The sequence below is a fragment of the Drosophila mojavensis genome, unplaced genomic scaffold, assembly GCF_018153725.1.
Source record: "Drosophila mojavensis isolate 15081-1352.22 unplaced genomic scaffold, ASM1815372v1 contig_72, whole genome shotgun sequence".
Classification (NCBI taxonomy): Eukaryota; Metazoa; Arthropoda; class Insecta; order Diptera; family Drosophilidae; genus Drosophila; species Drosophila mojavensis.
In genome coordinates this window covers 1,833,763-1,846,859 of record NW_025318897.1, presented here as the reverse complement: position 1 = coordinate 1,846,859, position 13,097 = coordinate 1,833,763, and the positions used below count along the sequence as shown (strand labels likewise).

At 39.2% G+C, this 13,097-nt stretch overlaps 1 protein-coding gene and 1 long non-coding RNA gene across 4 annotated transcripts in view; both read right to left on the bottom strand.

The window, feature by feature from the left end:
- Positions 1–5,131: 5,131 nt before the first annotated feature.
- On the bottom strand, positions 5,132–6,713 carry LOC122757402. Its single transcript, XR_006357431.1, has 2 exons — positions 5,282–6,713; positions 5,132–5,218 (listed from the first exon to the last, which is right to left on the bottom strand). It is a non-coding gene; the product is annotated as an uncharacterized LOC122757402 (long non-coding RNA).
- Positions 6,714–7,437: 724 nt separating this feature from the next.
- The window catches only part of LOC6586709 (G1/S-specific cyclin-D2), a 43,248-nt gene continuing 37,588 nt past the window's right edge, over positions 7,438–13,097 (bottom strand). For 2 of the 3 annotated variants that reach the window (XM_032733354.2, XM_044009342.1), the window contains 3 exons: positions 10,832–11,006; positions 7,846–7,988; positions 7,438–7,779 (listed from right to left, as the gene is read on the bottom strand). In XM_032733354.2, coding sequence (XP_032589245.1) covers positions 7,714–7,779; positions 7,846–7,988; positions 10,832–11,006 — 384 coding nt within the window. In that variant the 3' untranslated portion in view covers positions 7,438–7,713. Of the gene's footprint in view, positions 7,780–7,845; positions 7,989–10,831; positions 11,007–13,097 lie in introns of those variants that run through there. The other variant, XM_032733355.2, reaches the window with a different exon arrangement.

Here is a 13,097-nt window from a genome sequence, read left to right as displayed (position 1 = left end):
TGCTTTCTATTTATCCACTGCTCCAGATCGGGGATTATTTTAGCGGTCCATCTTCCATACCTTTCGCATGACCATCTCGCCTTCCACGAGACTATGGTTTGCTGTCGTATGCTCTTTGCCGCATGTTTTGAGTATTCTCCTCTTTGCCGAAGATTCCATATTTTTTTGCGCTCTTGGGCAAGCAAGTCAACCGGTATGACTGCTGCTATCACAGTCACGGCCGCCCCGGAGACTGTGCGGTACGCCGATGTTATCCTTAAGGCTGCTCTTCGTTGCACAGCTAGCATCGGTTTTCGCCTTACATTCGCCTCTAAGGTATCCGCCCATACTTCACTGCCATATAGCAGTATTGCATTTGTCGCTTCCATGAGGAGTCTCCGTTTTCCTGCCGTCGGGCCGTCAACGTTTGCCATCAGTCTACTCAGAGACCCCGTTGCTGTCGCTGTTTTCCGCGTGGCATACTTCAGCTGTTCCCAGAAGGTAAGTTTACTGTCCAGCCTAACGCCTAGATAGTTCACTGTCCTCTGCGTTCTTATCAGGTTTCCGCTTACTCGCATCTCTATTTCGGTTGGGATCTGCTTCCCCGTGAACAGAAGTAACTCTGTTTTATGGGTGGCAAGCTCCAATCCTCGAGAGCTGAGCCATGTCTGTGTGCGGATCATGACTTGGGTAAGTCTCTTTTGGGCCTCTATGGTGTTTCTGGCAGTAATGACGGCTGCGATATCATCGGCATAACCAATAAGGAAGGTGTCTTCAGGCATTTCCAGTCTTAAGATGTCGTCGTAGCTGATATTCCACAGGTCTGGTCCCAGGATTGACCCCTGTGCAGCTCCTCCAGTTACTCTGTATCGTTTTGTTCCAGTTTGCGTGGAGTACAGGAGTATTCGATCCTGCAAATAGCTCCTGATCATATTCATGAGGTACTCCGGTATCTGGAAGCGGTGCTCCAAGGAAGTAAGCATATCAGTCCACCTTACACTATTAAAGGCGTTTTTAACGTCCAGCGTTGCTAACAGAACAACTGGGCGCGAGTATGCATTTCCTCTTTGCGTAGCTCTGGCTGCCTGAACCACTTCATCGATAGCTCCCATTGTGGATTTTCCAGCTCTGAACCCATGTTGCCTAGGGCTAAGTCCTCCAGCAGCCTCTACTGCTGCGAGTAGTCTCGGTCTTATGAGCTTTTCTAAAAGCTTCCCAGCTGTGTTTAACATACACAATGGGCGATAAGCCGAGGGTGTGTTGGGATCGCCTTTGCCTTTGCTAATGAGCACCAGTCTCTGTTCTTTCCACGCTTCTGGGAATATCCTTTCTTTTAGACATGCGTTATACATCCTAAGTAGAAAAGTGGGACGTCCTGATGCTATCACCTTCAGTATCTCTGCCGGTATATTATCTGGTCCCGGCGCTTTCTTGTTCTTCAGGGAGAGACCTGCAATGTTGAGTTCTTCCTCGGTGAAATCTGGGACTGAACCATCGAGCTCTACGGGTGCTCGCTCATGCGCCTCGTGGATGTGTGCTGGAAATAGTGTTTCCACTATGTGATCCATCGTGTCATCATCCACGTTTGGCACTGCTCCGTAGTTTCTCAGCTTTTTCATGACTATCTTGTAGCCAAGTCCCCAAGGGTCTTTTTTTATATCTTTGCAGAGCTCTTTCCACTTGTCATGCTTACTGCGTGTGATAGCAATCGACAGTTCTTTTCTCGCAATCTTGGCTGCTAACGCTTCCGTCGTGAAATTTCCAGAGCGTCGTGCCCTTGTTAGCCTTCTTCTACATTGTATGCATACTTTCCTTTTTTCTGCAATATCGTGGTTCCACCAGTACGCCTGTCGTCTACCTCCGTGTTTGCTGTGCGTTTTTGGCATCGATACGTTACACGCTCTTTCCATAGCGGTTAGGCTTCTTTCGACCACTTGCTTCGACGTCAATCTGCCGGCGAACTGTCGTTCTCGCCTATCTAATTCAGCTAGTAGTTTGCCTGTATCCACCTTACTTATGTCCCATCTATGATAAGTCTTTCTTGAGTATGATGGGTGGTTTTGCTGACTGGTATTTTGGAAGTCATATGATATATACTCGTGATCACTTCCCGTGAAGTCATCGAGTATCTTCCAGTCCTTTATCCGATCTACGATGTGTTCGGATCCAAAGGTTACGTCAGGTATTGTGCCTTCACATCCCGGCCTATGGAAGGTAGGTCTGCTTCCGCGGTTTGCTACCACTAACCCGGACCTAGCGGCCATATCCATAATTTTTCGTCCTCTAGAGTTAGTAGACGACATTCCCCAGTCCACTGCTCGTGCATTCAGATCGCCTGCCACAATGAAGGGCTGCCGTCGATCCATGAGGAGATCCTCGATTGCATCGAGTTTATTCTGGAAGGTTCTTATGTCATCGCTAGGGGTTAGGTAGCAACTGACTACTGCGACTTCTCTGAAGCGTGCGTAGACGTAGCAGTTTCCCATCTTGCTTTCTAGTGGCTGTTGTCCACTACTACTGGGGATCCATATGGCCGCAGTCTTGGTGTCGTCCTCTAACCAAACTCCGTTCTCTTTTCGCTTATATTGCTCACTGATGATCACTACATCTATAGCATGTTCTGCTACTATCTGTGTCAAAAGTGCATCTGCCGTTTTGCTCCGGTGTAGATTACCTTGGAGAATTTTCAACATTTTGCTGTAGTTTGTCGTGTGCTTGGGCATTTCTGCGATCCCGGCATGTGATCGACAGAAGTACGCCCCGCATCCGTGCAAATGCAGCATTTTGGTGTTTTTTGCAGTCTTTCATCTTGTGACCTGATTCACCACATCTAATGCAGATGCCACCACCACTTCTGTCCGGTCCTGTGCAGTTGGTCTGCAGATGGCCGACCCCGAAGCATCTGTAGCATCTGCGGATGGGTTGACACATCCTGGGCCTAGCCCTGACAAAACCAATTTTAATGTCTGAGCTCAGCAACGTCTCCGCTAATTGGCTTTCTAAAGTTACAAAGGCCCTTACTTGCTCTCGACTGTTTGGGGCAGTGACTTTTATGCGCAAGTCCACTGATGAATTATCAAGGACTTGTCGCACTGCCTCAGCCACCTCAGACTCTACAGTTAGTGAGTCTAGATCTCGGATCTCCACTGTCGCTGTAGGCTTTAACTCGGCTACCGTAGCTGTTTTTTTAATGGTAGCCTTTAGTTTTTCAACTAGTTCTGGATGTAACTTTTCCCCTCTGCTCAGTTCGACAAGGAGTGCCCCGGATCGGGTTTTTCTTATGCCTCTCACGTTTGCCTTTTCGTCTTGTTGGATTGTGCTGCGTATGTTTCGTAAAACATCTACGTAGCTTTGTCCACTTTCAGGTTTTATGAGGACTGCTTCTGAACGGGGAGGTTTCTTCTTCTCTTTTTTTGCTGGTTGTTTTACTACTTTCGGCTTTTCTGCGGGTGCCGAAGTAGTCTTTTCCGCTCTTTGTTTCAAAGTCCCTTTTCTGGTGACTTTTTGCCACAAGTTCTGTTGTCCCTTGCAAAGTTTTTTGCCGGACTCAGACTCTAGGGGGCTAGGGGCTTGTCTCTTTTGAATGGTAGGTGTTTCCACCGTTTCCAAGATCCGTGCCTCTGCTGCTGGATTTTACCATTCAATGGATTAATCATTTTGATATTAAAGTGATATCCATCGTCTCCTTGCCAAAGCGTCATATGAACGGTGCGTTTCAGATATTCTTTGCAGTTGCCCAGTACTGCGTCGTGTAAGCACAATATTGCGTGCTTCCAAGCTTTCACCAACAATCAGGATTGCCACTTCATCGATTGTTGGAGCATTATATGTGCGTTCATGTGTTCCAGCTGGTCTTTTATCTGCTCTGATTACTACTTTATAGTCATCTCTTGGCATGCGCTCTAAAGCAGTCTTGAACAGCTTGACCAATCTTGGAGAATTGCTCTTTTCATAGCTGTGTTGATTTTCTGACGCCGGTCAAGTTGTTCTTCCATATTGCCCATGAAGTATATTTGCAAGAATTTCAATAGGTTGCAATGATCCAATGCGATGGCAAATCTGGCCTTGACTCTTTAAATTCAAAGCCATAGTTATAGTTAGATTTACAAACACTTTTTACAGAAATCTATTCCAATTTTTTTTTTTTTTTACAATCATAGAAAATAAAATTTTTAACGTAAATTACCTTAAATGTCGGATTATATCCGTTTCCAATAATTTCCGCCCCAAATGAAGTCATTTGGAAACAGGCATTGTATTTTTGAGTGCTCGCTAGAAAATGTCGTGATTCTAGTGTTTCGCCATAAAGCAGGGAACGCAATGGCTCTGGTGGCGGGACCACTAAGGCAGCACAAACCGGGCGTTTCACCAACAATCATATCGAAACGCTGCTCGATTCAAATCAATCCTTGAACCATTTCTTATTGCCGTTTCACGGGCAGCCTCTCTTTGAGAAGCACGAATTAAGGCCCTTCTTTGTTGGGTACTAACGCGGGGCCTTTCTCGGGCGATTTCTCGTTCTTCGTCAGATAATTTACTCGCGATATTCCGATTCCTAATTGCATTATGGGTCCGCCGGAAAAGATTAGATCTTTTAGGACGCGGCATTTTTATTAATAGTAATACTGAATATGCCCTCGCACAAAACCACATAAAACAATCGAGAAATATAAATATAAATAATTTACACAAATTTATGTTTGAGACAAACAAATACCTGAACTTTCGAGATATTTAGCTTCTGTATGCACGCGTATTATTTTTCTCAAATGTGCTTTTTTTATGTATAGTTCGCCTGAGGCTGTGCCGTAGACTGACTGACTACATTTGTTTATTTACTTCTATACTATTGACCGAAAACTGTCAATCAAGCCTACTGAGTACCAATGGAAATTTGAATCTTTAGGGAAAAAACCGCGTTTTTCAAGTATTCGTCAAATTTTTTTAGTATTTTTAAGATCTACTATCGTACTCGTAGCGGAGACAAATCCAACAAATCAAAAACCATGAAAATTGGTCCAGCAGATCTCGATTTATAAGTGGAGGAGCACTTTTACACAACTCTCTTTTATATATATAGATAGATTTCAAAATACATGTTTTTACATTGAAACCGTTTCATTTTCAATTTTTTGTGTTCACGCTATTGTTAAAAAAAAAAAAAAACGCTTCTTCTGCAGCTGCATGGCCTTTCGCAGTTCTTCAGATGATCCACTGCCATTAACCAAATTTATTGCATCTGGGGAAATATGTGAAGATTAAATTTAGTAATTAAATCGGCAATGAATTAAATAATACCTACCAATTAATACTTCATAAAAAGCGCTCTATTTTTCAAGGCAGCTTTCCCTTGAACGCCATCAACATTGTATGCTAATACTACAGGATCAGCCATAATATTTTTAAGATTTTAAAATTACAAGGACCTCGATTTTTTACTGTGTCACTTTTTGGTCAGCTAAATTTTAATATATTTAGATTGAATATATATAAGTATGTTTATTTAACTAAAAGCTCATTAAATCATTTTTATACCTCTTAAAGAATGAATTTCTTTCACAAGAATATCAAATTTTTCCTGGGCCACTTTCTCGACATCTAAATTATGGCTTTTCAATATTTTAACTAAATCAATCGCGCAGTCACGCCACGGCCTATGCTTTAGGAACCACAATTTTAGCTGTTTATTTAAATTATTAATTTCTTTTTCTTCGAGTTTATTATTTATGCCACTGTCAATGTTTATCACATTTAATACTTCCTCAACTTTAACTCCCTTTCCAGGCGTGTTTTCTAATGTCGCGGCAATAATTTGTTTACGTATTTTGCTTTCTGCTCCTGCTTCAGCCTTCTTAAATGCCTTTCACTACACATCAATTAATTTTAATTTGCTTAAATTGTGTGGCAATATTTACGATTGTTGCTGCTTCAGAGCTTCACTTGCAATGCTTGTGATTGTATTTGCGCAACCGACGAACGCAGCAACCTTCGAACATCGAGGAAGATCAGAAAGCATAAACGAAAAGAAACGGTACTACCATAACAATTGTTTTTGTAAATTAGGAAAGAAACAGCAACAGAAAGCGAAGATTATTTTTTTCCTTCAGCTATGCGCCATTCGCAAAACACCAAAAATATATGTGATGATAGTACCGTTTTTCCCCCGTTTTTTTCTGCCGTTTCATGTATATACTTTGTTGCTTGGTGGTTCGGCGTTCGCTTCCATAGGGTCAGTCAAGTAAGTACCCATGTAAGTGTTAAAGTAGTTCAACTATGGTCAATCGCCACCTCCAGTACTACAGGGCATAGTATGGTGCAGAAGGAGCAATTCCTGTTAATGGGATCTGGCATTAACAGTACAGATGGTATTATTTTATTTTAGGATATTAAACGCGTACAAATATTACACCTAACGGGTGCCGTCTTATAATAAAATAATTTAATTTTAGTTTTATAATCATCTTCTTTAATAAGCCAGAAATTGATATCGCCAGCAATTACATCCTCTGTAATACGATACGATAAGACCCATAATAGCGTGAACCGTTGAATAAGACGCTACTACTACTTAATGATATTAGAAAAGACGAAAGCAGTCACGAGGGGAAGATGTAGTTATGAGACACCAGATTAGCCAATAGGAGTTTCAACAAGTATGAAAGCTCTAGTCGAGACTACCCGACTACGAGATCCCCTGAACCCTTCGAGCAACTGATATTTCAATAATTGTTCACACATGCACACACACACACACCCATACGCACGCACGCATAAACACGCATTGGCTGCAGTGGCGGCTTACTATGGGAACTTAATTGTTTAATAGTTTATGTATCGACTATCTTCAAGAAACTTTCAGATTATGAATATAACATAGAAATGCATGTATTTTCCAAAGCACACGTCCCTAGTATTTGAAATACGCCTTTTACAAATGTGAGGGTGAGGGGGCGAATTAGAGGTGGGGGGTAAATTTTGACAAAACCCGAAATCGTATAAAATGCATATAAGTATACATATAAAACTTGGAGACTCTAGCTTTAGAGATGTAGCAGATATAAATTTATTACTGGGTTTCGATAGTTATTTTAATCGATAACAAAATAACGGAGCAAGTTATCGATATTTAAAGCAAAACTCGATATGCGTGTGCTATGCACGGACCTAGGAAAATTTCAAGTCGCTAGATCTTATATCTTCTGAGATCGACGCGTTCAAACATACGGACGGACGGACGGACAGACGGACAGGGCTAAATCGACTCAGCTCATCGCCCTGATCAAGAATATATATACTTTGTGGGGTCTGCCACGCTTCCTTCTGCCTGTTACATACATTTAACAAAACCATTATACCCTGATTTCGCATTAAAAATGGGTTCAGGGTATAAAAATACTGACAGCCGGAGCCAATAGCTTACGATTGCTAAATGTGACGCGGAATAATTGACATACCGAATTTGAGAAGGGTTCAATAAAAGAATTCATTTTCTGAGCTTCTCATTTTTAAAATATCAGCCAAAATGAATCTCAAGCTTTCTCAATAAAGCACTAAAATATGATTACATAATTGTATTTCATTTAAAAAATGGTATTTCTTGCAAATCCTTCTGTGGTTGTTTCTGCGATTCGCGCTTCTTGGTGATTATAATATACTTTTGATGACACTGAATTGATCATAAGCTATTACAATATCCATTTATTGGTTACGGTGAGAATCGTCGAGAAAGAACGGCTAAAACTTGTGACTCTGCTCTTTATATATGACGTTCATTTGCAGTATGCACTGCTGAAGCTGATCCTACAATAAAATATAAAAAAAATAATGAACACAATATGTAGATTTATACATTAATATTAGGCAAACCTGTTTTACACTTGTCGTGTCGGTCAAAAAGTTAAAAGGCAAGTGTATGTTATCCGTACAAATTTGCCATTTGAGGTTATTCATTGATGCGACAATACTTGACGCTGCAATTATGCTTGCCGCATACTTGGAAAATCTATATTCTGCGAATTATATAATCGTTTAAAATGAAAGCATAATATATGTTTATTAATATTTCACTATTATTATTCTCAAAATTAAATAGTGTTTACGACGATGTGATAAAAGATAAATATAGATACAGTATGTCCATTAATTGTTTGCAAAACAAAAAAAGTCGTACAAATTTAACTTTAACATCATATTTTATTAGGAAAGGCACTTTTTCTCAGAATTTTTTTTTTACATTACTTTAGTTTCATATATTCTTAAAGAAAATAAATAACAAAAATAATAAAAATAGCAACAAAACATACAAAATAATTCAAAACAAAAAAAACAGCAAATATCGGCTGTCCATTAATTCTTTGCAAAATGCAAACATTAGTTGAAAGAAGACGGGAAAAAACTAACGGGACATCAAAATTAAATGCGGCTCGCTGGGTCTATTTTCACAAGTCTTCCGCGAATTCATTCGTTATAATAAAGTCGTGGGATCACTACTATTTTTCATAAAATTTGAATTTTCGCAATGCCTGGTAAACGCACCGATGACAATTTGATACAATTAGTGTATTTTAATTATATGAAAGGAAAAACCATCAAGGAGTTAGCTGAAATGTTTAATATTAAGCTTAGAACAGTTTATAATATTATTAATCGGGCAGAAAAAGAAAATAGACTGGAGCTAAACAGCTCTAAAGGCAGACCAGCAAAGCTCTCTCGACGAGATTGTTCTCAAATTCTTAAGACAGTGGAAAACAAACCACACACAAGTCTCCGGGAGTTGGTGACGGACATTAGGTTAAACCTTCAAAAGACAGTGTGTCGCGAGACTGTGAGAAAAGTTCTCAATTTACACAAATACTCCTCACATGTGGCAAGAAAGAAACCGTTGCTGTCTGCTGTAAATATTGAAAAACGTCTGACCTTCGCAAGACTTCATATTGACTGTCCTCCTAACTATTGGAATAATGTTATCTTTTGCGACGAGACAAAGATAATGTTGTTTTATAATGATGGCCCAGGAAAAGTTTGGCGGAAACCCAAAACAGCCCTCCACGCCAAAAACATTGTGCCCACTGTTAAGTTTGGCAAGCTATCAGTGATGATGTGGGGTTGTATTTCTTCGAAAGGTGTGGGAGAGCTGAGAATATTCGACGATATCATGACGAAGGAATTTTATTTGGATATTTTGAAGAACGAATTGACAAAAAGCGCGCACAACTTTGGCTTCATTAATCCTGAAAACCCCAGCAAACTAAAATATAAGCTGTATCAGGATAATGATCCGAAACACAAGTCACTGCTGTGTCGCACTTGGCTTCTTTATAACTGCAGCAAAGTTATTGACACCCCACCCCAAAGCCCGGATATCAATCCGATTGAGAATTTGTGGGCTTTACTAAAGAGAAAAGTCGCCAAACGGAGCCCTAAGACGAAAAACGAGCTAATTCGTTGCATACACGAGGAGTGGCGCAAAATACCGGAATACTACGACATAAATGAACTAATATTGTCGATGTCGCGACGCCTCAGAGGTGTAATGGAAGCTAATGGTGAACATACCAAATATTAGCCAATTCCATACCGATCTGAGAGAGATACAGATCTCATAATATTAATGTTTGCATTTTGCAAAGAATTAATGGACAGCCGATATTTGCTGTTTTTTTTTGTTTTGAATTATTTTGTATGTTTTGTTGCTATTTTTATTATTTTTGTTATTTATTTTCTTTAAGAATATATGAAACTAAAGTAATGTAAAAAAAAAATTCTGACTTTTTTTGTTTTGCAAACAATTAATGGACATACTGTATGTTCTGGCAAAAGCATACAAATATACAAAGATCGTAAATATGCCTGCTACGCATTGAACGAATAGCGGGTAGTGCAATATAAAATAAAAAGATAAGGGGAGGACACTATAAATTGGCAGATGAACTATGACCCTAAGCCTCTGATAAGAGTATGTAAGAGATGAACGCGGAACTTCATCCTAGACTAATCAATAGCCTAACGCGCTCTTACAAAATCCGCAATAGATACACTATATTTAAGGAATGGAAATATGCATGAGTCTAGGTGTAGCAAGTAAGAACGCTCTAGTCGAGACTGCTCGACTAGTAGATCCCCCGAGTCCTTTGAGGAACTGATATTTCTTCGTGTCTTTCTGCTTACACAATAAACGTATACACACACACACTCAAAGACACATATAAGCACACACGCCGATTTTCGATACGATTTTTAATCGATAAAAAATAACGGGATGTATTATCGATTTTTAAAGATGAATTTGATATCCGCGCTCTATATACGGACTTTTTACAACAAATTTCAAGCCTCCAGCTCTTATATCTTCTGAGATCGGCGCGTTCAAATATACGGACAGGCAGACAGACGCACAGGGATAAATCGACTCAGCTCGTCGACCTGATCAGGAATATATATATACTTTGGGGGGTCTGCCACGCCTCCTTTTGCCTGTTACATACATTTCAACAAATCCATTATACCCTGATTTGAGAAAACTAAACAGCTAGCTTTATTAGAGAGGGGAAATACTTTCCGTTTATACGGACGGAGAGAAAGATTGACAATATACACTTTACTTTAAGAATGAATGCGACTTAAATAATAATCGTCGATTTATTTATAGTGTTAAAGTTTCTTATTAATTTATAAATAAGTAATTAGATGAAAGATAATACAGATATTAATGGGTTGAAAAATTAGATGTGATCAACAAATCAACAAGATCGCGCATTACATAATATTCAAAAATTGACACGATCTATTACTTGAACAGATGAATAAATAAACTAAGTTAAAAACATAGCATTTTTTATGTTATTATACTTACCTTTAGCGGCAAGATATATAAAAGTTTGAGCATTGTTGCGTACTGTGTTGATGTTTAAGCCAGAAAAAACTTTACATCTTACAGAAAGTTTAATGATAAAAAGCTCCAAAAAGTCCAAGGGGGTCACGGATGATAAATCCCAGCCTAGACTGCTCAACACGTATAGCTCCCACTTCTGGCAATGAATGAAATAATACAATTTCAAAATCTTTAATTAAGACACAAATAAGTGGTTTATTAACCAACAACAAGTAAGAATGCTCTAGTCTGCTCGACTGGTGAACCCAGCAAAAGGTTTACATTCAAATCACACATACAAACACTCACGCATATATACATACATACGCATGCATCCACATGGCAGACATAAGCACGCTAATTGCGTAGTATGCCGAGACTACGGTTGGACTGCTGTGCGGGCAATACTATAGGAGCTTATTGGTTGAATAAATCTACATTAAAGGTGTGTACCTATTTGTCAAAGCACAAGTCTCTTAGACTTGAGCACATGCATACATACATTTGTGTATGTGTATGCTTGTATGGGATGGCAAGCTAATTGTCTCTGGATTTAGTAGTTTATAAATTTTGTATGATTTGAATCGTAGGGTGACTATCAAATGGGCCATTATGACTTAATTAGAAATTTTTGACAATAATGAGTAAAGCTTGAGTATAATACATAGCTCGCAATTAACTGTTAACACTTTTTCGTTGTCTGCAAATAAGTGTCTTTCACTAACACAGTCAAAACAAGTAAGAAAGCTCTAGTCGAGACTGCTCGACTACGAGATCCCCTGAACCCTTGGAGCAATAGATATTTCAATACTTTTTCGCGACTTTCAGCTTACACAAGAAACACGCACACACACACACACACGCACGTACGCACACACAGGCATACATACACACACACGCATACAGACACATATACACACACACACACATACATACACAAACGCATACACACACACACACATACACACACAAGCAACCACGCATAAACACGAATGGGCTGCAGTGTGCGCTTACTATGAGAACATAATTGTTTAATAACTTTTTTTGTGGACGTACGATCTTCATGAAACTTTCAGATTATGATTATAACATGAATATGCATATGTGCCAAAGCACAAGTCTCTAGTATTTGAAATACGCTTTTTACAAAAGTGAGGGTGAGGGGGTGAATTTAGAGGTGGGGGTAAATTTTAACAAAAACCGAAATTGTATAAATTGCATATAAGCATACATTAAAAATTTGGAGACTCTAGCAATAAAGGTATAGAAGATATAATTTTATAACTGTGTTTCGATAAGGTTTTTTATCGATAAAAAAAGATCGGGATGAGTTATCGATTTTTAATGATAAACTTGATATGCGCGCTGTAATTACGGACATTTTAAAAAAAATTTGAAGTCTCTAGCTCTTATATCTTCTGAAATCGACGCGTTCATACATACGGACAGACGGACAGACAGACGGACAGGGCCAAATCAACTCAGCTCGTCACCCTGATCAAGAATATATATACTTTGTGGGGTCTGCCACGCCTCCTTCTCCGTGTTACATACATTTCAACAACACCATTATACCCTGATTTCCCATTGAAAATGGGTTCAGGGTATAAAAACTCAGACAGAAACTGTTTTTGTCGCGTCTGGCTTAGCTCGCTCGTGCTCTGAGGGAGACAGTTATTTCTGTTTTCTTTTCCTCAAGTCAAACACTGATCGTTTGCTTGAGTTAAATGAAGCAAACGGTAAGTTGCGTTTGTATGGGTAATCACGCGCGATTGCTGCGTTCTTTTTGTATGTATGTATGCGTGTATTTACATGCACACGAAGGCAAAAACAATTTCTGCTGAGTTTTTTAGTCAAAGTGTTTTTTGCTGAGAGTCTTTGTGTGAGGGAAAATCGTGTTAGTTTTACGCGACACTCATGTGAGAGCGTCACACGAATGAGTCATTGCATTGCGACTGAGCGAAACAGATTATAAAGAAAACAAAGAGTGACGCTCAGAGCGAGACGTGTCTGCACAATTTTTTTGGTTATGATGCGAAGAAGAGCATAAACGAAAAAAAACGATCAACTCTCATTTGCAAGCTCTGGTATGATATGACATGTGTATTTCATATATTGCAAAGCATTTAATAATGTTAGTAGTGTTTTACGATCATTTTATCAGTTGAAAATGTGTATAAAATAATTTTAATTATATATAATTATTTACGGATATAAACACATTTATAAACATGATTAGCAATAATAA